The 25,952-nt window shown below is 40.4% G+C and overlaps 1 protein-coding gene across 1 annotated transcript in view; it reads right to left on the bottom strand.

The window, feature by feature from the left end:
- Positions 1–6,606: 6,606 nt before the first annotated feature.
- The window catches only part of stx12 (syntaxin 12), a 31,818-nt gene continuing 12,472 nt past the window's right edge, over positions 6,607–25,952 (bottom strand). Inside the window, exons 4-10 of the mRNA XM_072548035.1 lie at positions 23,959–24,052; positions 20,939–21,076; positions 18,042–18,094; positions 16,594–16,699; positions 16,054–16,126; positions 10,827–10,909; positions 6,607–8,696 (exon numbers count right to left, since the gene is read on the bottom strand). Coding sequence (XP_072404136.1) covers positions 8,604–8,696; positions 10,827–10,909; positions 16,054–16,126; positions 16,594–16,699; positions 18,042–18,094; positions 20,939–21,076; positions 23,959–24,052 — 640 coding nt within the window. The 3' untranslated portion in view covers positions 6,607–8,603. The remainder of the gene's footprint in view (positions 8,697–10,826; positions 10,910–16,053; positions 16,127–16,593; positions 16,700–18,041; positions 18,095–20,938; positions 21,077–23,958; positions 24,053–25,952) is intronic.

Raw genomic sequence — 25,952 nt, 5'->3', positions numbered from 1 at the left:
GCGAAGATCTTTGCATCCTCGCTCTCCACTGGAGTCGCACCTGAAGACTGGAGAGAGGCAAATGTAATTCCTTTCTTCAAGAAAGGAAATAGGGAAATCCCCGGCAATTACAGACCAGTAAGTCCCACGTCTGTCGTCTGCAAGGTGTTAGAAAGTATTCTGAGGGATAGGATTTATGACCATCTGGAAGAGCATGGCTTGATTAAATGCTGCAACATGGCTTTGTAAGGGGCAGGACATGCCTCACAAACCTTATCGAGTTCTTTGAGGATGTGACTAGAAAAGTTGATGAGGGTCGAGCTGTGGATGTGGTGTATATGGACTTCAGCAAGGCATTTGATAAGGTTCCCCATGGTAGGCTCATTCAGAAGGTCAGGAGGAATGGGATACAGGGGAACTTAGCTGTCTAGATACAGAATTGGCTGGCCAACAGAAGACAACGAGTGGTAGTAGAAGGAAAATATTCTGCTGGAAGTCAGTGGTGAGTGGTGTTCCACAGGGTTCTGTCCTTGGGCCTCTACTGTTTGTAATTTTTATTAATGACTTGGATGAGGGGATTGAAGGATGGGTCAGCAGGTTTGCAGACGACACTAAGGTCGGAGGTGTCGTTGACAGTATAGAGGGATGCTGTAGGCTGCAGCGGGACATTGACAGGATGCAGAGATGGGCTGAGAAATGGCAGATGGCGTTCAACCTGGATAAATGCGAGGTGATGCATTTTGGAAGGTCGAATTTGAAAGTTGAGTACAGGATTAAGGATAGGATTCTTGGCAGTGTGGAGGAACAAAGGGATCTTGGTGTGAAGGTACATAGATCCCTTAAAATGGCCACCCAAGTGGACAGGGTTGTTAAGAAAGCATATGGTGTTTTGGCTTTCAGTAACAGGGGGATTGAATTTAAGAGTCATGAGATCTTGTTGCAGCTCTGTAAAACTTTGGTTAGACTGCACTTGGAATACTGCGTCCAGTTCTGGTCGCCCTATTATAGGAAAGATGTGGGTGCTTTGGAGAGGGTTCAGATTTATCAAGCTAAATTTCATTCTGCGAGCTGTTTTGTCTCGAAGTAATATTAGCTAAAATCATAACAAGCAATCTTGGTGTGGCTGTCATTGAACTACAATATGATTAAATGGTAAACAAGCAGTTTATTTTTGACTTTCATGTGGGATGTAATTGTTACAGATGGAACCAACATTTATTGCCTATCCCTAGTTGCCCTTGAGAAGCTACCTTCTTGACTCACTGCAATCTGTGTGTTGTAGATGGACCCACAATGCTGTTAAAGAGGGAGCTCCAGGATTTTGCAGCGACACTGAAGGAACAAAGATATATTTCCAAGTCAGGATGAGGAGAGGCTTGGAGAGGAACCTGCAGGCGGTGGTATTATTACACACAGAGTCATAGATCTGCTGCCCTGACCTTTCTACATGGAAGTGGTTGTAAGTTTGGAAGATGCTGCCTAAGGATCTTTAGCAAATTTATGAAGAAACTGAGTGCTCGTCAGTTGTGTCGCATGTTGGTTCAATATCAGCTTGAAACTTACGTCTCTAGCAACACTGAAGAAACTGCTTTTAAAACAAACACAAACCACGATCGCAATATATTTGGAGAAATCTCAAGACAAGAACTTAATTATTCAGGTGAAGGTTATCATTACCGGTATACAACTTAATTGTTTATATGCTTGTAAAAGACAGTGTTTTAACAAATGCTTTGTTAAGACTACCTAAAATACTTGGAGTTGTGCAAGCTATTATATTGTTCCCGCACTTGTTTTGGGGGGGGTGGAGGGGCAGGGTGGGAGAAGATGGGGTAACATTGGAGGCAATTCGTAGGGAGTTCACTAGATATGAGTCCCTCATCTGGAATCACTTGTAGGAGACATCAACGTTAGGCATTCACATCCACCTAAGGATAGCATAATTTAGATCAATATTAAAAACTTGATTCCAATATTTTTTATTCTACAGTACATCACACTTACTCACACTGAATCTCAATTCCCACTTTTCACACCTGGTTCACTTTCAATAACAGACCCTTCGGTCCAACCTGTCCACACCGACCAGATATCCCAACCCAATCTAGTCCCACCTGCCTGCACCCAGCCCATATCCCTCCAAACCCTTCCTATTCATAAAACCCATCCAAATGCCTCTTAAATGTTGCAATTGTACCAGCCTCCACTTCCTCTGGCAGCTCATTCCATTCACGTACCACCCTCTGCGTGAAAAAGTTGCCCCTTAGGTCTCTTTTCTATCTTTCCCCTCTCACCTTAAACCTATGCCCTCTAGTTCTGGACTCCCTGACCCCAGGGAAAAGACTTTGCTTACTTATCCTATCCATGCCTCTCATAATTTTGCAAACCTCTATAAGGTCACCCCTCAGCCTCCGACGCTCCAGGGAAAACTGCCCCACCCTGTTCAGCCTCTCCCTACAGCTCAGATCCTCCAACCCTGGCAACATCCTTGTAAATCTTTTCTGAACACTTTCAAGTTTCGCAACATCTTTCCAATAGAAAGGAAACCAGAATTGCACGCAATATCCCAACAGCGGCCTAACCAATAACCTGCACAGCCACAACAAACCTCCCAACTCCTGCACTCAATATTCTGACCAATAAAGGAAAGCATACCAACGCCTCCTTCACTATCCTATTTACCTGCGACTCCACTTTCAAGGAGCTATGAACCTGCACTCCAAGGTCTCTTTATTCAGCAACACTTCCTAGGACCTTACCATTAAGTCTATAAGTCCTGCTAAGATTTGCTTTCCCAAAATGCAACACCTCACATTTATCTGAATTAAACCCCATCTGGTCAAGATCCTGTTGTAATCTGAGGTGACTTTCTTCGCTGTCCACTACACCTCCAATTTTGGTGTCATCTGCAAACTTATTAACAGTACCTCTTATGCTCACATCCAAATCATTTATGTAAATGACAAAAAGTAGAGGACTCAGCACCGATCCTTGTGACATTCCACTGGTCACAGGCCACCAGTCTGAAAAACAACCCTTCACCACCACCCTCTGTCTTCTACTTTTGAGCCAGTTCTGTATCAAAATGGCTAGTTCTCCCTATGTTCTGAGAGATGTAACCTTGCTAATCAGTCTCCCTTGGGGAACCTTGTTGAATGCCTTACTGAAATCCATATAGATCACATCTACTGCTCTGCCCTCATCAATCCTCTGAGTTTTTTTTGAGGAAATGACAATCAAGTTTGTGAGATATGATTTCCCACACACAAAGCCATGTTGACTATCCCTAATCAGTCCTTGCCTTTCCAAATACATGTACATCCTGTCCCGCATGATTTCCCTCCAACAACTTGCCCACCACTGACATCAGGCACACTGGTCATTCCTAGATGTCACAGTAGAGCAAACAGTCAATGGAGAACTTCAAACCAATACCTACAGGAAAACACCACATACGGACCAAATATTGCTTCTGTAGTTCAATAATCTTAACACTCCCAAACAAAGCTGCATTCGAACACTATTTCAATGAGCCCCCACACACTGTAGCACAGAGGAGCTATGAACAGCAGAGGAAAATCACCTCCAAGTATTCAAAAAGAATGGATACCCAATGAACACAGGGCGAAAGTGAGGACTGCAGATGCTGGAAACGAGAGTTTAGATCAGAGTGGTGCTGGAAAAGCACAGCAGCATCTGAGCAGCAAGAAAAATTGACGTTTCAGGCAAAAGCCCTTCATTAGGAATGGAGGCAGGGAGCCTCCAGAGTGGAGAGATAAATGGGGTGGGGGGGAAAGGGGTGGAGTTGGGGCACAGTCTGCCGATTTCTCAGCAATAAACCTAAACAAGCAGACAAAATGCACCCAGAACGGCACGGTGGCACAGTGGTTAGCACTGCTACCTCACAGCGCCTGAGACCCGGGTTCGATTCCCGCCTCAGGCGACTGACTGTGTGGAATTTGCACGTTCTCCCTGTGTCTGCGTGGGTTTCCTCTGGGTGCTCCGGTTTCCTCCCACAATCCAAAGATGTGCAGGCCAGGTGAATTGGCCATGCTAAATTGCCCATAGTGTTAGGTAAGGGGTAAATGTAGATGTAGGGGTATGGGTGGGTTACGCTTCGGCGGGGCGGTGTGGACTTGTTGGGCCGAAGGGCCTGTCTCCACACTGTAAGTAATCTAATCTAAACCCTAGCCACTTTTCCCTTCATCAATGACATCTTGGAAATGACTGCCAGACTACTCAGACCTCTTTGCATCATAATAGCCCACAAATCCACCAACACACTAAAATAACAGCTAATGAACCTCAAAGACCCTGTACAGACAAGCAAGACAAATTTCATTTACAAAGTACCGTGCAAGAACTGCAACAAACACCACATCGGACAGATTGGCAGAAAACTAGCTACCAGAATATATGAACATCATCTAGCCACAAAAAGACATGACCCACTATCACTAGCATCCTTACTTACAGATGAGGAAGGACACCACTTCGACTGGGACAACACATCCATTCTAGGACAAGCCAAAAAGAGACATGCACAACAATTCCTAGAAGCATGGCATTCCAACCAGAACTCTATCAACAAACACCGACTTGGAACCCTTTGGAAATGACATCACAAAACCAAAACACAAATAAAAATTGGGACATAACCCCAGCGCTTCACTCGAGACTCACTGATGATGTTACCTAATATGGTGACAAAATATCCAAAACAAACCTTCCAGCTCAGGAAGCAAACTTATATCCAGAACCTCAACCTGAGCTACAAATCTTCTCAAAACTCGCTAAAATCAGTTTTAATTTAACCTCACTTGTAAGTTCCTGGCTGAATTTATCAGACTTAGCATTGTTTTATATTGGGGTCTCTGCACACTTCTGTTTAACTGTTGGCATCCCAATAATGGCTGGAAATATAAAAAGCATGGCACTCATCCACAGACTCTATCAACAAACACATCGACCTGGACCCAATATACCGGCCACTACAGCGGACAGCTCAAACTGACAACCGGAAGCGGCAGAGACAGGCCACTATAAATGCCAGAGGAAACATCACAGAAGCGCTTCACAGGAGGCTCCCAAGCACTATGGATGTCACCTAGACAGGGGACGAAACGTCGGCAACACAAATTCCCAGCTCGGCGAACAGAACCACAACAACGAGCACCCGAGCTACAAATCTTCTCCCAAACTTTGAATATAAAAAGGCAAAAATAGAACATCAATGGGTTTTGATAAAGGGATCAGCTGCACAATTGTCAGAAGCAGTAAATTAACAATTACAGACAACTCTTCCCAAGCTGAATTCCCAATTGTGGAAGAGAAATGAAAGATTACGCACACCTTCATACTTCACAAGTCAATATTTGGCTGTAAACAAGATTGCCATAAAGTCAAGAGCTTGTAGCTCACTCCCTGTCATGATCCCAACATACATGGAAAATAGGTCTTCAGCCTCTCAAGCCTGCTCCATCATTTGGTAGGAACACAGTCGAAACGATACTCCTCACATTCACCTTCCTGTCTTTTTCTTGTAACCCTTGATTCCTCTATTGATCAAGAATCTATCTCAGCCTTAAAATATACACAGAGTTTACCTACATAATTCTCTGTCGCAATGAGTTCCAAAGACTCAACCTCAGAAGAAATTCCTCATCATCTTACATTAGCACCTCAAAATTGAGGCAACGTCCCGTGGTCTCAGACTTTCCCATGAGGGGAACTCCTCAGCATTTATCCTCACAAGGACTGTTAAGTATCGTGTGCGTTTCAGTGAGATCAGTTCTCATTCTTCTCAACTCCAATGTTGAGAGTCCCAACCGGTTTAACCTTTGCTCATAAAACAATACTCCCCTTGTAGGCGATCATAGTGAATCTTTGCTGAATTGCTTTTAATGAAAAAAAAATCACTCCTTAAACAAGGGGACCAAATATGCTCATACTACTTCAGATGTGGTTTCACCAGCACGGTGTACAGTTGCAGTAAGTCTTCCCTGCTCTTATTTCAAAGATCTTGGATTATAAGGGTCAACACATCTATTAGCTTTCCAGATTACCTGCTGCACCCATGTGTTAGCTTGTGTTTCATGGACAAGTATCCAAAGTCCCTTTGTGTTGCAGCTTTCTGCAGTTTTCTTCCATTTATGTACTACAGTAATCAGACAATTTAATGAAAGAGCAGAGTTAAGCCTAAGACTATTTCAAACTGTAGTATTTACTTTTGGCACATACCCCTAAAGATTCCTTATTTGGGTGCACAGGAAATGGGGGAGGCCTCATCTGATGTCTTTCACTATCAAGACACAGGACAGTTTGAAAATCATCCTTAGAAATCAACTCTGCGTTTACAGAGCATGACATTTCAAACCTTATGTTTTCACATTGAAAGAAGCTACTTGACAATGCGTGCCAAAATGAAAACGTTCCAGAGTTCTAGCCACATGAAAGACATGATTTGCAATTAGTTGGAGATAGATTGACACTATTTGGAGCTTGCAACAGCTGTGATAACATCCCAGTTTGGCACAATATCAAATTTTGGAATTTGCCTCATGGGGAAGAGCCAACACTTCAAATAAATAATGGAAAAAAAGTCAGACAGGTACACAGCACACTGGGCAGGATAGGTAAAACAACACTTTACTCAGATTTTATAAACCAAATACAAATATGTACATGTATCACACAATCAAGGTGAAGGACATTTCTTTATAACAGAATGCCAAGGTTGTTTTTTAAACTGCTATGTGATATATATCTGATACAAGATAAAGTACAGAGAATGGAATGGTTTAGAGTTGACATTTAAGTTTCAGGTTTCTACTAAACATGGCCACAAAAACATGGAAAGCAGATGGAAATGTTGGCCATGTGCTTGCATTCTGCAAAACAAGTGGGTGCAAAGATGATCAAGGATTTACCTCTAATTTTAAACTTCATTCAGAAAAGCACCCAAAAAAGTTATTCTGTTACACCTGGAGGTGCTATTTTCACATTGGGAAATATTCATGATTGATTAGGCAAGACAAAAGCAGCTCTAAAAGGACACCAATTTTTGTTTGTTTCTCCAAGTTCTCTTATCCTGGAGATATTTATTCTTGCTCCCCTCCTGTCCTGACGATGGAGATTATCTGACAACTTCTACTTCATTTCCAGAGACTGGCTCTATTGATTTTTAGAGAGTTTGAGTGATCTGGTTAATTGACTTGCATGGTCCCTCACAAGGTTGAAACATAACATGTATACATATATTTGTGATTGCGAATGGATAAGTAAAATCTCAGCAGGGTGCAAAAGGACTTCAAATCCAGAAATCATTTTGACGCTTTATTCTATTAGACCAAAGTTCACAGGCCAATATATCCCAAGTAACATAAAGCCACCTACATTAAATAATGCCAGCTTGCCCTACAAGCATATGCCATCCTAATCAAAGCTCTGATAGAGATGGCAGTTTATGCTCCGTGGTTCCAACTAAGCTACTTCATGGACAGAAATTAGCAGGTTCAATCAAGAACACAATTTAAATGTGTTCTTAAAACAACTACAGACTATGTGCTGGTATCAAGATGACAGACACATAGCTTTGTAGACAAGTGAAAGGAAGTTTAAGGGTGTTGGAATGGATTTCTCACTCCCTCGATTTCTGTTGCATGAATTGAAATTAAGCAATAACTGAAAGAATTATTAAAATACTAATGTTTTATAAAGAAGCGACAAGACAGTCCTGGGTGTTCTCTTATCTTTAGAGCAACTAGTTTAATCTCATTCAATTTTCTTCATTATGAGCCCTTTGGTTTGATCGTGAATTCTACCATTGGAAAACTAAAATGTAAAATGCCTGAAACAAAGTATTTTGAAAAACTGGAAGACTGATATCCATGTGATGGTTTGCAATGTACATCTGATTATGCTAGAGAAACTTAAGAATAAAACAAAACTGGTGATCAATTCAAATCTATTTGACAGGAACAGTTTCATGACAGTAGGGGGTTCCAGTTTCTGCTTTTAAATCACTGTACAGGAAGCAGTGATCTTATAATTGCCAATAAACATTAGATCACTGCAAAATCTACCATAATAGAGTCAGATTATGATAGATGCCAAAAAGCTCACCTTCCATTGCCATTAACACATCTTATGCAGTGTCTACCTTTTGTTTAAATACAAGGCAAAATATGTTGAAATAAATAAATTATACCATAGTGGGCTTTAGCCAGATGCAGAGGAGAGCAGTGATACTAGTTTTTGATTTGCAAATTGATAAAGTGTAAAATGTAGTGAATGACACTGAAAATCCAAGCCACGTGCACATCATTACAAAATACATTTGATGACATAACTTTATAGACTTATTTCTGTTAAGCAAGTATCATTTTCTTTTAACTCCTGCGAACAAACATAAGGAAACAAGGGGTAAATATTACATTATTGTGCACAAAATAAATAATGCAACCACTTTCTAGGTGTTGGGTCTCATTTCATGAAATTCACAACATACAAGTTACACACCCTCTGAACTGGCAGAAAAAAATAACTGTCCATTGACCTCTGTTGGTGTACAGATCCAATTTTTCCCCATTGAGAGGAGATGTGCAGGATTTTCCATAGAAGCTCTATCTGGATGCCAACCAAATAACAAGGCCCAACACGACACCAACCACTGCAAGAACTATAATCAGAATGCACAACTTCTTGCGGGACTTTTTCTGAAAATACAAAAATATCATGATGACCAAGTCAATGTCATTCACACTCCATAACGCAAGGCATGTTTTACTGGCAAAAGAATACCTTCCTTACAGTGCAGCCATCAGCAGAAAGCACATCGACGTATCGTGGAAGAATTGCATACAAGAAACTCACTTCATATGCTAAGCCTCAAACAAGGAAATTTAATAATATTTTGTCTTTTACTACATAGCAATAACATCCCTTTGAAAGAAACTGGCTAATTCCAGGGGAAGCATTGTGAATTAATGTTCACTAGGAAGTGGAACGAGTAATTTATGCTCACTGATCTGTTTTCCTTCACTGGAAAGGTAGGACTTTACTAAAGCAACACAATTCATGGAAGCAAATGAGTGCTCAATATACTGGAAAATGAAGTTAAAATGATGATTATTGATTTCAGGCAAAATCATCATTACATATAACCCGCAGAGTGTGAAAGCAGGCCTTTCAAAATGGTCACAATTCTTGAACAAGTCAATAAAATTTACTCCTTAATGTGTGGAGCAACAACTGTCAAGGACATAGCAGAAAAAGGAGCCATCAGCTGCATTTAATTTAACACAGATACACTGCACCATTTCACTGAAGGATCAAGTTCAATAAAACAAAAGATCTTCAATGTTGGAGAGGAGGTTGAAGGATGCAGAATATAAACCAAATACATTTGAGTATTGCCAAAAAAAAGACATTTCCAAGCTTTTTAATCTTGTATTCATCAGGACAATTTGTACCAAAGTAAAAAAGGTGAAGCAACTTAGTCGGTAAGTGGACTCATTGTTAGAGGTGTTGCCATTGGAGAATGTTCTGGTTACATGATGATTGACTGATAACTGCTGGAACTTTGGTGATTACACACTTACACAGGTGAAATGTGGAAGGCCAGCAAGAAGATCATTAGAATAGTCCAGTTTAGAGGTAACAAAGACAAAAGGTTTCAGCAGCAGGCCATTGAGCTTAAAAGTTAGCTGCTTCTCTCCCCCCAAAGATGTTGCCTGACCTGCTGAATGTTTCTAGCATTTAATTCATACATTTGTTTTAAACTTGAGAAATTTCCCGAGTTTGAGAATTAGAAAAAGACTTTTTAAAAAAGGTAAACCTGAAACAGAAAGGTTGCAGATTCAGGTTCAATGTCTAACCTCTTTAGAGTTAGCACATTACAGTCTGTGAAAGTCAGGCATTGCAATTCGATTATAATCGTGGAAATCAACCACAATTTCTAATACTTGCAAGCATGCTTCATGTGTCTGGATTTTGGAAGGGACGGGATTGGACTATTTTCCAACAGCTGAACAGCCAGAAAAAGTTGCCAACACTTGCAAAGAAGAATGGTTAATTGGGAGAATTACAATTGGATCAGTGCTGGGGCCTTAGTTAATAACTTGGATGAGTAAAATGAATGTACTATAGCTAAGTTTGCTGGTGACAAAAAGATAGGTGGGAAGGCAAGTGGTGAGGATGACACAAAGTATGCAGAGGCATACAGAAAGGTTAAATGAGGGGACAAAAAAAAAAATCAGATGGAATTTAATGTGAAGAAATGGGTGGTTATGCATTTGAAGAAAGAATAGAGAAGTGAATATTATTTAAATGGAGAAAAGCTGAAAAACTGCAGAAAGCTACTCGAGAGGGATGTGGGGTTCCTTGTCCATGAATCAAAAAGAAAGCAAGCATTCAAGGTCAGTGGATAACAAAAGGAAGAAAAATGGAATGGTAGCCTTTATTTCAAAGTGAATGAAGTATAAAAGAGTAAGGCGGCTTTGTTAAAACTATCTAAAGGCACTAGTAAGACCACAGCTGGAATATAATTTTGGGCCCCTTATCTAATATAAGATATAGTGACACTGGAAGCAGTTCAGAGGTGGTTTTCTGGGCAATGGAGTTACTGTCTTATGGTGAGAGATTAATTGGGCACATTGGAATGTAGAACAGCAACACTTTGTTTTGAATTGTTCTAGCAGTGCTGGCACAAATGAGGGGCCAAGCAACCCTTTGCTATGAAACAAAATTATGATTCTAAAAACCCAAGAACAGAAGTAAATGGTTTGAGAATGTAATGGTCAGGAAATCTGCTATTTCAAACAAGTTGTCAGAGTGTGCAATCTTACCTGATAATAAGCTGCCCTCTGCAACTGGTGGGTTCCTTGTTCAACATGTACTTCTGCACTCTCCACATTTGCTTCTATGCTATCTGCAAGAAGTAGCATAGTACTGTTTTAAATAGAAACTTTCAACCTTTAATACAAACCAAAGGAAAACTGTTTGGTACAAAATAAGTAACAGTTTTGTACAGGCATATCTAACAGTGGAGATGTGGCAGATCTATGTGAGATCAGGGGGCATCCAAAAAGGATTAACAGCTGATGGTGAACAATGACTGCAGCCACAGATAAGAATGTGATAGCAGTCAGTTAGATTTGTTAAGTACGAACAACCAGACATTCAATTAGTAAAATGACCAAGATAGGACTATGTATTTCAGGAAGGATATATTGGCCCTAGAGCATGGTCAGAGGTGGTCCACGAGAATGGTCCTAGGAATGAAAAGCTTAACACTCAAATGTTTGAGGACTCTGCATCAATACTTGGAGTTTAGAAGGATGGGAGGGTGGGGGGAAATCTATTTGAAATATGCAGAATACTGAATGTCCTGGACAGAGTAGATGTTGGAAAGATGTTTCCATTGGTAGGAGAGGCTAGGATCCAAGGGCACAGCCTGAGTGTAAAGGGAAGACCTTTTAGAACGGAGATATGGAGAAACTTCTTCAGCCAGAGTGTGGTGAATCTATGGAATTCATTGCCACAGAAGGCTGTGGAGGCCAGGTCACTGAGGATATTTAAGACAGAAATACATTGGTTCTTGAGTACCAAGAGGATCAAGGGTTATGGGGAGAAAGTGGGAGAATGGGGTTGAGAAACTTATCAGCTACAATTGAATGGCAGAGCAGACTCAATGGGCTGAATGGCCTAATTTTTGCTCATATGTTTATGGTCTTACAAGGAGGATCACAGACATGGCTCAAAAGGAAGCCAATTAACTTAATGTCCTTACTTAGTACAACTTCAATTCATTTCCCTAGCTCTTTCCTGATGTCACTATAAATAGTTCTTTTAGCAAGTCTTCCTTTAATGACTATCGACTCACTCTTTTAGGGACATCTGCATTACTGTCACGTTAAGATGCAGACTGGAAGCCAAGGAGTTGATTGTCATTTTAAAATGACATCAACAAACAAATAAATAGAACTGCACACAGACAAAATAAATCACCCCTCCCTGCCTCAGTTGTCAGCACAGGCCAACCCTTTTCCAAAAACCTAAAAAACGAAATACTGCCCTGTGTTAATGAGTTCAGTACAATTACAGCAATGACTACACTTTTAAAAAAATCTCTTTTGCTGAGGCACCCTTCCCATATTTCGTTTGCTATGTCACCTCCATTGTTTAAAAGCACAAAAGAATTCCAGCTCCCCTCAGTTCAACAGGAGAACTAAATTAGCTTCTAAACGTTAACTGTTTATTTCATCACAGACACCGCCAAACCTATTACACTTTTTTTCAGATCTTCAGCAACTGCAGTATTTTGCTTTTACTTTAAAAGCACTTAATTAGCAGTTTGGAAATATCATGAGGTTAAGAAAGGGGCTTGTTTAATGCAAATACCTTTTTAAAAATACTAATTGTTCAAATCTGGAGGGCAGGTGTGGGGACATTTATAAGTTTACTCATAGAAGGGGCTAGCTTCTCAGGTTTGGGTCAACCACATTGGTAGCAGCAGAACAGACAGAGACATGGCTAAAAGAGAGAGAGGATTGGCTTTTTAATAATCAGAGATATTGATGTTTTAGATGAGATAGAGGAGGGAGCAAAAAGAGGTAGGAGATTTGCATTACTGGTTAGGCAGCATATCACAGCTGTGTTGAGGGACGACACACTGGAGAGATCCTACAGCAAGGCATTATCAGTAGAGCTCAGGCCTAGTAAGGAGTAATCACAATGCTGGGATTGGGGACAATATTTCATCCTCACTAACACAACACTGGAGTTCCCCAGGGGTGCATACTCAGCCTCTTCTGTACTCATTGTATACCCATGACTGCGTCACCAAATACCAGACTAATGCCCTTTACAAGTTCACTGATGACACCACCATAATCAGTCGAATTTCTGGTGGCGACAAAACAGACTACAGACAGGAGGTGAAAGACCTGGAAAAATGGTGCACTGAGAGCAATCTAGCTCTCAATGCCAGCAAAACCAAAAGGAACTCATTGGCTTTCGGCAGGATGTTACTCATGACCCCCTCCACATTAACAGCACAGAGGTGGAATGAGTGAAGAGTGTCAAACTCCTGGGAGTGGTCACCCACAAGATTTCTTGGAGTCTTCATGTGGACGCACTGGTTACAAAAGGCCCAACAATTTTTCCTTCTTCCTCAGGCAGCTGAGGAAATTTGGCATGATGGTGAATACCCTTGCCAACTTTTACAGATGTGCCATCGAGAGCATTCTGTCTGGATGTATCACTGCCTGGTATGGCAATTGTACCATTCAAGATTGAAGACGGTTACAGAGGGTGGTGAACTTCACCTGGACGATCACAAACGCCAATCTCCCATCTACAGAACCCATCTACCAGACCCGCTGTCAAGGAAAGGCCGCCAGCATTTTCAAAGATCCATCCCACCCAGGCAATCTTCTTCTACAACCACTACCATTAGGGAGGAGGTACAGAAGCCTGGACACATGCACCAGCCGGTTTCAAAACAGTTTCTACCCTACTGTTAGGGCACTGAATGGATTCTCAAACTCTTAACATTCGCCTGTACCTATGTTTTTATTGTTGCTGCTGTTTACCTATTATTTACTTATCTGTGCTACCTAACGCTGATATGCCTGTAATGCTCAAGACAAAGCTTGTCACTGTGCCTCAGTATGTGAGACAATAGATTCGATTCAATTCAATGCTATACACCTCCCAATTGCCAGCAGGAAACAGAAGAGATATCCAGTCAGATACTGAAAAGATGCGAAAATAACAATTGTGGGGAGTCTTCTTAACTTCTCTCATATTGACTGGGACTCTTAGTACCGGGGGTTGAATGGGAAGTAATTTGTTAAGTGCGCCAAGAGAATTTTTTTGAAACAGTATGTGGATAGTCCAACAAAGGAAGGGGGCGAAATGGACTTGGTATTGGGAAATGAGTATTTTGGGAATTGACCATAATTCCACAACTTTTCATAAAATTATGTACAAGGACAAGAGTGGACCTTGGATGAAGTTATTAATTTTTTTTTTGGGGGGGGGGGGGTGGCATGGCAGTGGAGGGAGACCATTTATAACTAAATTATAACAAGAATTGGAGAATGTGGGAGCAGCTGTTTGAGGGTAAATCTGCATTTGACATGCAGGAGTCTTTTAAAGATCAGATGATTAGAATGCAGGGCAGGTATGTTCCTGTGAAAATGAAGGACAGGAATGGCAGGATTCAGAAACCTTGCATGGCAGTGGAACTTATCAGCTTAGTCAAAAAAAAGGAAGCATACTTAGGATGTCTAAGCAACTAAAAAGAAACAAAGTCCTTGAATATTCATAAAGTACAAAGCAGCTCAACAAGGAGTTAGGAGGGCTAAAAAGGGCTATGAAATGTTATTAGACAGCAGGGTAAAAGGAAAATCCCAAGGCATTTTACACGTATAGGAGGAGCAAGAGGGTAGCTAAGGAAAGAGTGGCCTACACAAGGATGAAATGGAGAGATTGTGTGAAGCTAGAGGAAATATGAGAGATCCTTAATGAGTACTTTACATCAGTATTCAAAGGAATGGTACATGATGGATACGGAGGTTAGCAAAAAGTGTGTGAATACTCTTGAGCAGGTCATAGAACATAGAACATAGAAGAATACAGCGCAGTACAGGCCCTTCGGCCCTCGATGTTGTGCCGATCAAAGCCCACCTAACCTACACTAACCCACTATCCTCCATATACCTATCCAATGCCCGCTTAAATACCCATAAAGAGGATTTGATAAAGTACCTCATGCAGGCTGGAAAATAAGGTAGAGTCTCATGGTATCTGGGTGAGCTGGATTGATGGATTAAAAAAAAACTGGTCATAGACGGCAGAGTAGCGGTGAAAATTTGCTTTTTGGAATGGAGATCAGCAAACAGTAGTGTTCCTCAGGAATCAGTGCTGAGATCATATATAAATAAAATGGTCTGGAGGAACCGTAGATGATCTGATTAGAGGATTTGTGGATGACACCAAAATTGGAGGAGCTGCAGATAGTGAGGAGGATTGTCAAAGGATATAGCAGGATATATATAGATTGCAGAATTGGGCAGTGAAATGGCAGATGGAGTTTAATCTGGACAAATGTGAGGTGATGCATCTTGGAAGATTAAATTCAGGTGCGAATTATATAATAAAATGTCAGAACCCTTGGGAGCAATGACATACAGAGGAAGCCAGGCATACCGGTCCACAGATTCCTGAAAGTGGCAACACAGGTAGAGAAGGTGGGCAAGAAGGCATATAGCATGCTTGCCTTCATCAACCAGAGTACTGAATATAAAAAGTGGCAACTTATGTAACAGCTTTACCAAACTTTAGTTAGGCCACATTAGAAATATTGTGTGGAGCTCTGATCATCACACAACGAGAAGGACGTGGATTCTTTGGAGAGGATGCGGAGAAGGTTTATCATGATGTTGCCTGGTCTGGAAGGTTTCAGTTATCAGGAGAGGTTGGGTAAACTTGGATTTTTTTCACTGGAAAGTTGGAGGCTGAGAGGGTGACGTGATAGAGGTCTACAAAATTAGGAGAGGCATATTTAGGATGCATGGCTAGAGGCTTTTTCCAAAAGTGGGGGGGGAAAAAGGGTAAAACAATAAAAAGGTCAACTACAAGGTGGCACAGGTTCAAAAAAAAAGAGAGGGGGGAAATTTAGGGGAGAAATGCAGGCAAAACCTTTCACAGAGGGTGGGTTCCTGGAATGCACAGCCTACTATAGTGGTGGAAGCAGGCACATTAGCAATGTTTAAGGCCTATCTTGATAGACATGAATGGGAGGCAAACAAAGGAACAGAAAATGCACGTGGGCAATTGAGCATGGGTCTAAATAAGGAGAGGAATCAGCGCAGGCTTGGTGGTCGAAGGGTCTGCTCCTGTGCTGTACTGAATTGTAATGTATTCTATTTATCCAAGAGTGCTACAGCTGGGCAGGGTGCCCATGATGCTGATATAGGGGAATTACAATTTCCAGCATCACTATTTTTTACCTGATGAACGTAAAAGGTCATACAAAAAGGCAAGTATCTAAGAATAATAATTTACCAATCATATCTCCTTGATCATGGATCATCATTGCCAAGTCTTTAAAAATCTGGTTGACATCCAAGATGTTAGCCTGGACAAGAGAAGAAAGACGTTTGAACTATGATAAGATGAAAGTCTACACAATTCACATGAGATGTCAACAACTTATAACATGTACAACTTAAAAATTATTCTGGGTGTTTTAATTCACCCTTCAGGGGCCGTTCATACTACTGGTGAACTTGTCATATATCACGTATCATCCACTTTGGAAAGTATAAAGGGAAGAACTCAAAAGACACCAAATCAAATAAAACATGGTGAAATGACTGAAGCAACAAATTAAATTTTCACAGCTATCTCTGCCTCCCACCCCAAATTTAATACATTTTTGAATTAGAATTGTGATTTAAATGCAAGAATACCAGAAGATGACAATCGGCAAACAAATTGATAATTAACAGCATTTGTACTAGTCTACTTGTGATACCCTTATATCCCATAAACTCCACAGACATATTACTTAAATATATTCAAATAGACAAATTAAAACCAAACCTCAAGTTGTCGGATTGCTGTCTCTCGTTCCTTGATGAGTTCCAGGTCTTCTTCAGTTATTGCAACCTCTTGAGATTGAGCTTGTGTCTGATTCCAATCTTCATTACTAAGAGAATAAAAATTAAAATCTTTAATTCATCACAACTTTTAAAATGTGCTTTTATGACAAATGTGTGTCTACCAGAGGGATATCGGTGCTATAGAATGAGGAAATTTGAAGCTCCCAATATTTAACCCTATTTTTGATTCATACCTCAAAATCTAACAAACACATGAAAGAATCTTCTCCTTATTGCAAAAATCAGGCACTTTTCCTACCTTATGAATCACAGCGTCTACCTGGTTAAGATTCTGGATGAGATGGCCAAAGGTTTGTTTATGCACTAAACCCACAGTCAGAGGGAGGTAATCTTTGTTCAATGGGAGGCATTATTGCTGGACTAAAATAAAAGCAAATTACTGCGGATGCTGGAATCTGAAGCCAAAAAAAAAGAGAAAATGTTGGAAAATCTCAGTAGGTCTGGCAGCATCTGTAAGGAAAGAAAAGAGCTGATGTTTCGAGTCTAACTGATCCTTTATCAAAGCTTTGTCAAACTGCTTTGACAAAGGGTCAGTTAGACTCGAAACGTCAGCTCTTTTCTCTCCTTACAGATGCTGCCAGACCTGCTGAGATTTTCCAGCAGGTATTGGTAGACTATTAACTCGGGGAGGCAGATTATGGTCTTGGACTTAGGGTTTGAACCCTGTCATGGAAAATTCAATAAAAATCCAGAATTAAGACTAATGATGACTATGAAACCTGGCTTGATGAATTAAGTATCATTTTTTGCAGGTTTGTTACTGCAGTTCTTTGATGGAAAAGCAATTTAGAAAGATTATAAACTCCTTTTTCAGCAATATCCTTTATTGTCACTCAATCCATGGATTATTAGTCCTATCCTAACTTTTAAAAGTTATTTAACTGAATGGGTTCCAACCTTTACATACATTCACCAAACAGGGTTCTCTCAGGTATCATCTCTCCTACTGGTGCGCAAATACAAGATACTTCACTTGCTTTTCCAAATGAACTAAAAACTCCTGTCTATTTAAACTGCTAGAATAGCTTTAAAGATTTCTTCCTAGCTTCATTAGCCTGGACTACACAAACTAAATTCTTTTGCTGGTATTAAACTGTTCTTCTCAAATAAAACCCAATTGTAGAAAGACTGGTCAGAGACCACATCATAGGAGTTAGACATTAAAAAAAAATTCAATGAATTGCTGAGGTAGTTACTCCAACCATTCAGTTTTAGACACGTGTTCTTGGCAAGGATATTCGAACGTGGTTCAAAAATGACTGACTTCTTTTGAAGGAAAGACACCATTGCAGGACTAAAACCCAAAGCCACACCTCTGCTTTAAAATCCAAATTCCCAAATGATAATATATTGTTTTAATTACAGTACCTTTCAAATGATACAAGTGGTTCCTCTTTGGCCTCATCATCACTGAAACCACTCTGGAAATAGAAACATTTTAATAACAAAATTGTTGCACTACTATCCTGAGTATTTGAAGAGATTGGGACAAAAAGGACAAAGAAGAAACATATTCAGAGCTTGACTAGAATTGTCTTGGTTCCCACTTCAAACCTGATATATCTCACTTATGCCAGTCAGCAAATGAGTGGAAGACTGCAATTGCCAAATCATATTTCAAAGATGTTTGCCTGCCAAGTGAAGTAATCTTTTATTCCACCCATCCCCCCCATCATAAACCACATTCTAGTTTGCATATAAATTGTCACTTGCTCAAAAAAAAGGCCCTACAACAACAAGCCAAACAAATGAAAACACTAGCATATTTAATGTCCCACTCTAATTAAAAACAAAGATTTCCGAACTTCAAACTACTGATAACTGACATTAGGATCGAAATAAATTGTGAAAAAGATTTTAGCTGCTAATCCAGATTTGTTTATTTCCTGCAGATATAAAACATCTGGAAACGTAAACTGAAACCTCATTTATAAAACTTGCTGCTGCTCCTCAAAAAACATTTAGCAACAGCATTGACATCTCCTGTTCCACCAGCTTGTACTAAAACTAGAAACAAAATAGTTCCAGAGACCCAGATAAAGCTGTGGGGAGTTGGTTGCAAAAACCATTACAGGTGATGAAATCTGAATTTTAATAAGCATAGAAATAAATTAAAAAAAAGTCTATGATAACCCTCAAACCATTGTTGGTCAGTAAATAAAAAAAAATGTAACTATCTGTTAGAGACATCTGATCTGGCCCATACGCAACTCCAGACCCACACCAATGTGGGTTGACTCTCAACTGTCCTCTGAAGCAGCACAGGGAACTAGTGTACGTCTCAAACTTGGAATGACCACCTGGCATTGATGTAGGTACTAGAAACTACAATGGCAAACTCAACTGTCGACTTTGCGAATTAGTAACATCTGGGGGCTAGTGCCAAAACTGGCATGGTTATCTCACAGGCTAAATCAAGCAACAGCATGACATATTCATATTCATGAAAGGATACCCTACAAAAGTCCCAGGCAACACTATCATCATCCCTGGACTTCAGAGGTGGCAGAACAGTGGTACGTAATCAGGAGTAAAGTGCATGGAGAGACCTCATCATTAACTTTGGACCCCACAAGGTCTCAATAGTATGAGGTCAAATGTAGGCAAAAAAACTTTGCGTTGATCACTATGTACTGACCAAACTCAGCTAACAAATATTAAGCAGAAGACTCATCGAACTTTCTTCACCATCCAACAGAATCACGGTTGCTCCTCTAGCTCAAAAACATACTTCTCCCCTCTCCCCATATTCCTTGACATTTTTAACCTATACAAATCTATTACTTTCTCAAGTATATCTGGTGACTAGACTTCCACAGCCTTCCGTGGTAGAGAATTTGGAAGGATCATCATTGAGTTAAAAAGTATTTCTTCATCCAAAGTCCAAAAATCCCAATTATTTATCTGGAGAATGTGACCCCTTGCATTGGACTCTGGCTAGTGAGACATCATCTCTGTATCAAGTCTGGTCAGCCGCAGCAGAATTTAAACAATTCAATTAACTCCCCCCTCATTCTTCTAAACTGACAAATAATTGACCCAATCTCTCCTCAGATGAAGAATGTACCACCCCAGGAGTCAGACTGGAGAAATCAGTTCTCTTCCAGCTTGACCACTACTTGAAGTATATATGAAGGGTGTCAATGGTGCGGAATATACTGAGGAGCACTTAATTATCCGTCACCAAAAGTGACTTGACAGCACCAATATGGACAGAGCTGATCATATCCTAACAAATACAGCTATCAGACTTGATCTGCAACGGGTGGTGAAGGAACCAAGACAGGTATATCTGTCCACAAAGTATCAGTAGGAATAACTGCTGGAAACAAAATCCTCTCCTTACATTGAGGATAGCCTTTATCATGTTGTGTGGTAGTACCACCATGCTAAATGGTAAAGATTTCAGATAGATCTAACTCCAGAAGACATGACATCCATGAAGCACTATGGGTCATCTGCAGACTTCCACTCCAACAAAATCTACAATGGCATGGCCTGACATATACAACATCCTTAACAATTAAGCTGAATATTATGCCCTGACATCGGGTCACATGAAGGATGCCCAATGAGGGAGACATGTCTCAGTAGGGAGATCAGAGGTATATGACCTCACCAAATGTACAGTGGACAATCAAAACATACATTTTGATTGCAGTTTCACTGGGAGTACGATTCTACTAGCAAGTCTCAACAATATGCATCCCATAATCCTCCCCCCCACCCCTCCCCAAACCCCCACCCAAAAACCCATGTCCTTGAAGAATTACACTTCTGTATGAAGATAAGGCAGCTGCTGTAGGAATACCTGCGCCACTTGGACTGCAGTTGTTTAAGGTGGCAGCTCACCACCATCTGCGAGGACAATTACTGCTTGGCAATAAATTCTGGCCCGACCCAGCCCAGTCAGCGAAACGCACATTACCTTAATACAAAATATACTGCAGGTTTTTGGGTTTGCAGTGGATAAAAAGAAAGGGAAGAATACACGTGAGCGAAACCAACATCAGCCTAGTTACCAAATTAGGAAATTAAGTCAGTAACCACGGACTGGCAACAGCGTACATGACTTCAGCAACTCACCAAGGCTTCTTTGAAAGCACCAAGTCTGCAAATTCTACCACCTAGGAGACTAGGGCAGCACATGCATGGGACCACCACCACTTATATAATCTTCATCATACAGGGTGATCTACGTGAGCAGCAAATCTGATTGCCAGTGTACTAGATTAAGTCAGTATTTATGGACTATTTTTACTTACTGAGAGGCGTGATGCTGCTCTCGCTCTTGCTACAGACTCTTTCTCCTTTTCTGCAGCTTTCCGCTGTGCTGCTTGGAAGTTGTTCAGAGCTACAGAAAATTCATTCATGAGTCGCTCCTTCTGCATTCGCTGCTGACGCTGAAGTTACAAAAAAAAAATTTAATCTTCAGAACTTTAAAAAAATGCACGACATTTTTACATGCTTAACCTTTGTTTTAGAGCATGCATGGCCAAAGTTACGGATTTAATGTAGTTCTGTAGTTCCATTTAACTTTAGGGATTCTTCCTACAAATATGTTGAAGAAATGCTACTCCAGATGGAAGGCAAAATACTTTCAACATCTGAAAATATTGTTAACTCTCTCGTATTCCACATTATGAAGAGAGAAGACATATGCTGTTATTATGCAACAATGTCTCATGTTTGTTGGATGACTTATACATGCACAGAAGGCTTTCACGAGTACCTATTTGATAAATTTATCAGAGACCTCCCAGGTCACATCTCAATGATTGTATCCAAACCAGCAAATGGTAGAGTAGCTAATTACTATGAAAAAGGGCTTTTAAGTCTGGTAATGAGCCAATGCTGATCTTGGATGTAAAGACGAGACACTCTTGGGGGAAAACAAGACTGAACAGAATGATTTTTAAATATTTTTCAATTTAAAAAGTGGTGGTGTAAGGTCTTTAAAATTATGATGGGTTGAACAGGTCTGCAGAGGCTATGTTTCCACCTATGGGAGAATTCAGAACTTGATCTTAAATACAAGATGATACACCTAGACCCAACAGGGAAACAGGAAAACTTCTTTACTCAAGAGAGCAGAGTGTGGAACTCATTACGACAGAAATTAGTTGAGGAAACTAGCTTAGCTGTTTTCAAAAGGGAGCTATTGACCACATGAGAGAAAAGAAACTGAAAACTAATTTGGAATGCTCCATACAGGAATGTATGATTAAGCAACCATTTGACTCAGACTGCTTTGCCCTTCAATAAGATCATTGCTGATCTGTTTGTGGTCTGAACTCCAGTTTCCTATTTGTGCTTCCATAACCTGGGACTCGCTTGCCTATCAACTAGATGGCTAACTTAGCCTTCAATAAATTCAATGACCCCACCTCCACTACTTTCTGGGAAAGAGAAGTCCACAAATGAAAAAGCTTTCGTTATCTCCAATTTAAAATCAGGACCTTTATTTCAAGATGCCTTCCCTAGATCTTATCTACTCCAAAAAGAGAGAGAACACCTTCTTGGTATCCGCTCTATTAAGTACATTCAAGATAAAATGTATTTAAGTAAACTCACCTTGCATTCTTGACTAAGGACAGGTTCAATTTTTCTTCATAAGATAGGACCTTCATCCCTTCAGCAGCTGAGTGAACCTTTGCTGAACGACTAACACAATTACCTGTTCTTTTAAAATCGAAAGGACAATATAACTGTCCAAAGCTCCAGATATGGTCTTACCAACTCCCTGTACATTCCAGTCCCCTGAACTTCCTGATCACTTGCTGAACCTGCCAAATTTTTGCCCATTCACTTAACTGGTCTACACATCTCGCAGACTTTCTAGATTTTCCAAGACAACTTGATGTTTTTCAAAGCATCCTACTGGATTCTAGCAATTTGTGTATGACAGATTTTAGTCTACCTATCTTATAAATCTACTTTATCTGCTTTCAATTTCTTTCCTTTCTTGAATAAAGGTGTTGCATTACCCAATTTTCCAACTCATTCAGACCCTTCCAGAATCTAAGGAACTCTGGGAATGGTAATCAACGCAGCCATCATTGCTGTAGTCCCAGGAGGGAGGGTAAAAAACATTTTTGCTCTGAAGATTCAACATCTCTGGAATTCCCTTCTTTGTAAGGCATTGGATTCAGAATCTTCAAATATTTTTAAGGCAGAGGTTAAAAGATTCTTGATTATCAATAAGATGAAAGTTTTTTGGGGGTATATAGGAATAGAGTGGAGGTTAAAATCAGATCACTCATGATCTTACTGAATGGCAGCACAAGCCTGAAGGGCCAAATGACTTAGTTTGTTCCTTGGTCATTGGTCCATGGGATACTGGTCTTTTAAGTCAAACAATTTCTCAGTACCTCTTTTCCTAGTGATGGTACTTGTTTTTAAGTTCTTGTCACATGTTCACCTCCTAATTTGAAATAAGGTAGACAGAATAGGAGGAGGCAGACAGAATATAACTATTGGCATGGACGGATTTGGCCAAGCAACCTGTTTCTGTGCTGTATTTTTTATTCAAAGGCTGAATAGAGCTGTGGAAAGCCATTAACCTAGATCCATCATGGTGAAGTCACTCACTGATACTCAGGCTTTTACAATGAATTATTGACAAAAATATTGCATACACTATCAATGCACAATATTAAAATACAAAGGGGATTAATGTCCATATATAATAGCCTGCTTTGATCAAATATTTGGCTAGAGACAAAGAAAAAACTGTAGATGCTGGAATCCAAAGTAGACAGACAGGAGGCTGGAAGAACACAAAGCCAGGCAGCATCAGGTTCTTAGGTCAATGTTTCGGGTTTAATCCTTCTTCAGGACCATTTCCCTTAACTCCTTACGATGCATTATATGGATAGGCTTGATAGCCAGCAGCATTGTAAAACCTCAAGCTATGCTTCAAATATTGAAGACAGTATGTAATATAAAAATATCAAAATTTGTACCGAAACAAATCTGTTCAAGTGAATTTGTACACTGAAATGGCCGAATACAATTGGACTCCAAGCTCAGAATGACTCCTGCATTTTATTCCCTCAGGCCTATTGTTTTGGCTAAAGGGAAAACTATTAATTTCTAATTAACTGTCAAATGACAGGATATATAAGTGAGTTGAACTTGTGTTAACTAGGAACTGTACTAAAATGACATTTCACTTCTATTCTAGAATGACAAGACTGTATGAGTTAAGGACCATCATTTTTTTTGTTTGATCAGATTACAATTAGGGTACCACATGGTAGGTCACCTGTGCAACCAAATTTACCTGTTCATTGTATGCTAAAGGCAATGATCCAAGTTCCTTCAGGTGTTTATTGGTTTCCTTGGCAAGCTGGTTTGTACTGTGTTGCAGCTGTTGTCTAGAAGAGGATAAACATTTAAATAAGATGGAAATTTTAAAAACTCATTTTAAGCCAAATAGGTATTTTCTAAAACCTAAGCAATCTAATCAGACTCATGCCTCTCAAGTTTTGCATTAAGTTTGCATCGAGTTTGCATCAAGTTCTCAGTTGAATAATTCTTTTGTACTTTAGTTTTTTTTCCTTAAAAGGACGACTTCATGAATATATTACACATTTGATTTTTTAAACAGCATTTCCCATAACTCCTTGTTCTATCCCCTCTAACATGACTTCTGTCAAAGATGGCAATATCTATTCAGCAGTCCATTTTTTCCACCACTGTCTGAACCCATACCCTCAAAATGCCATTCACACTCCATTATACTGCTGGCCTTTAACCATCTCCCTACCTGCTGCTGAAACCCACATGCAGTCCCTTGCAACCTCCAGACTCAACTACCCCAATGCACTCTTGGCTGGTTTTCTAGCTTTCATTCTCCATAAAGCACAGCTTTATCTGCTATCAATATTCACACACCATCTTCATTAGCTTAAATTGGTTCCAGGTTCCAAGTTAAAATTTTCATATCTAAAATTTTTCAATTTCCATTTCTCTAATCTCATTTAAATCATAACTCACTCAAAACATTTCTTTCCTCCCACTAGGTCTTCCTCCGAATCCCACATTTGGGCACGGCCCTTGCCCAAAGGACTAACGTTTGATAATGCTCTTCTTATAAATGTTGAGCATTCTTTTCAAGACAGTGGCCAAAGTTTAGCAGGTAAGACCACAAGAATATTTCTATTTCTCCAGGCAGAATCTGAAACTTGGCATGAGTATTTAAAGGCAGTTGCGTTAGTGCCAACTGAAGAACTTTTGATGCCATCATTGTTGAATTTCTGAAACTTTATATCTTGCCTTTGACCTTAGACTTAAGGAGCACCAGCAGTGAAATCAAAACACTGAAAGTATGGCAAGCATGACTGCACATACTTCAATCAAAACAATGCAAAAAGGTTACTGCAGCAGCAGTCAACAATAGGTGGAGAGGGTGACAGTAAGGACTGCAGATGCTGGAAGCCAGAGTCAATAGATGGATAAGTACAGCAGGTCAGACAGCATCTGACAGCGAGAAAGCAAAATAATTGGGCAGACAGGGAAATGACGAAAGGTAAGCCTGGGAGAATCAGCAGCTGTTAATGGGAACCAGTAATGGCTGACAATGGTTTGTTTGCAGTAAGAGCCCATGTGATGACAAGGCCTGATATGTGGGAGTTGGGATAAGGGCATGGGAGAAGGTGTACAAGTGCTTAAATTCTTGAGCACGGTATTGAGTCCAGAATGTTGTAGACCAGAGATATCAGCCAGGGAAGATGGCGGGTATTGAAGTGGCAGGTAACCAGAAGCTCTGGATCATTTCTGCGGACAGAACGTAGGTTTTCTGTAAAGCAGGTGCCCAACCTGCGCTTCATCTCCCCACTGCAGAAGAGACCACACTGAGCACGGATTGAATAGACAAGATTGAATGAAGTGTAGGTAAATTGCTGCTTCTCCTGGAAGAGTGTATCTGGGGCCCTAGATAAAGACAAGGGAGGAAGTAGATGGAAAGGTATTGACCTTCTGAAATTGCAAGAAGGCCGTGGGGGTGTGGGGAGTGTTTGAAGTGGAGAAAGAGTGGAGTGGAGGAGGAGTGGATCAAAGTCTCCCAGAAGGAATACTCCCAGTTGAACATTGACAAGGGTGAGGAGGGGGTATGTGTGTCTGATCGTAGCATCCCACTGGAGGTGGTAGAAATGGTGACTGATGATACTTTGATTGTGGATGCTAGTGGAATGGTAGGTGAGGACAAGGCGAACCCTATCGCTCTTGTGGGGGTGAGGGCTGTAGTGCAGGAGTTGGGTTGCATAAGGCTGAGAG

The sequence above is a fragment of the Chiloscyllium punctatum genome, chromosome 27 (genome assembly GCF_047496795.1).
Source record: "Chiloscyllium punctatum isolate Juve2018m chromosome 27, sChiPun1.3, whole genome shotgun sequence".
In the NCBI taxonomy this organism is placed as follows: Eukaryota; Metazoa; Chordata; class Chondrichthyes; order Orectolobiformes; family Hemiscylliidae; genus Chiloscyllium; species Chiloscyllium punctatum.
This window is presented reverse-complemented; position numbering and strand designations above follow the sequence as displayed.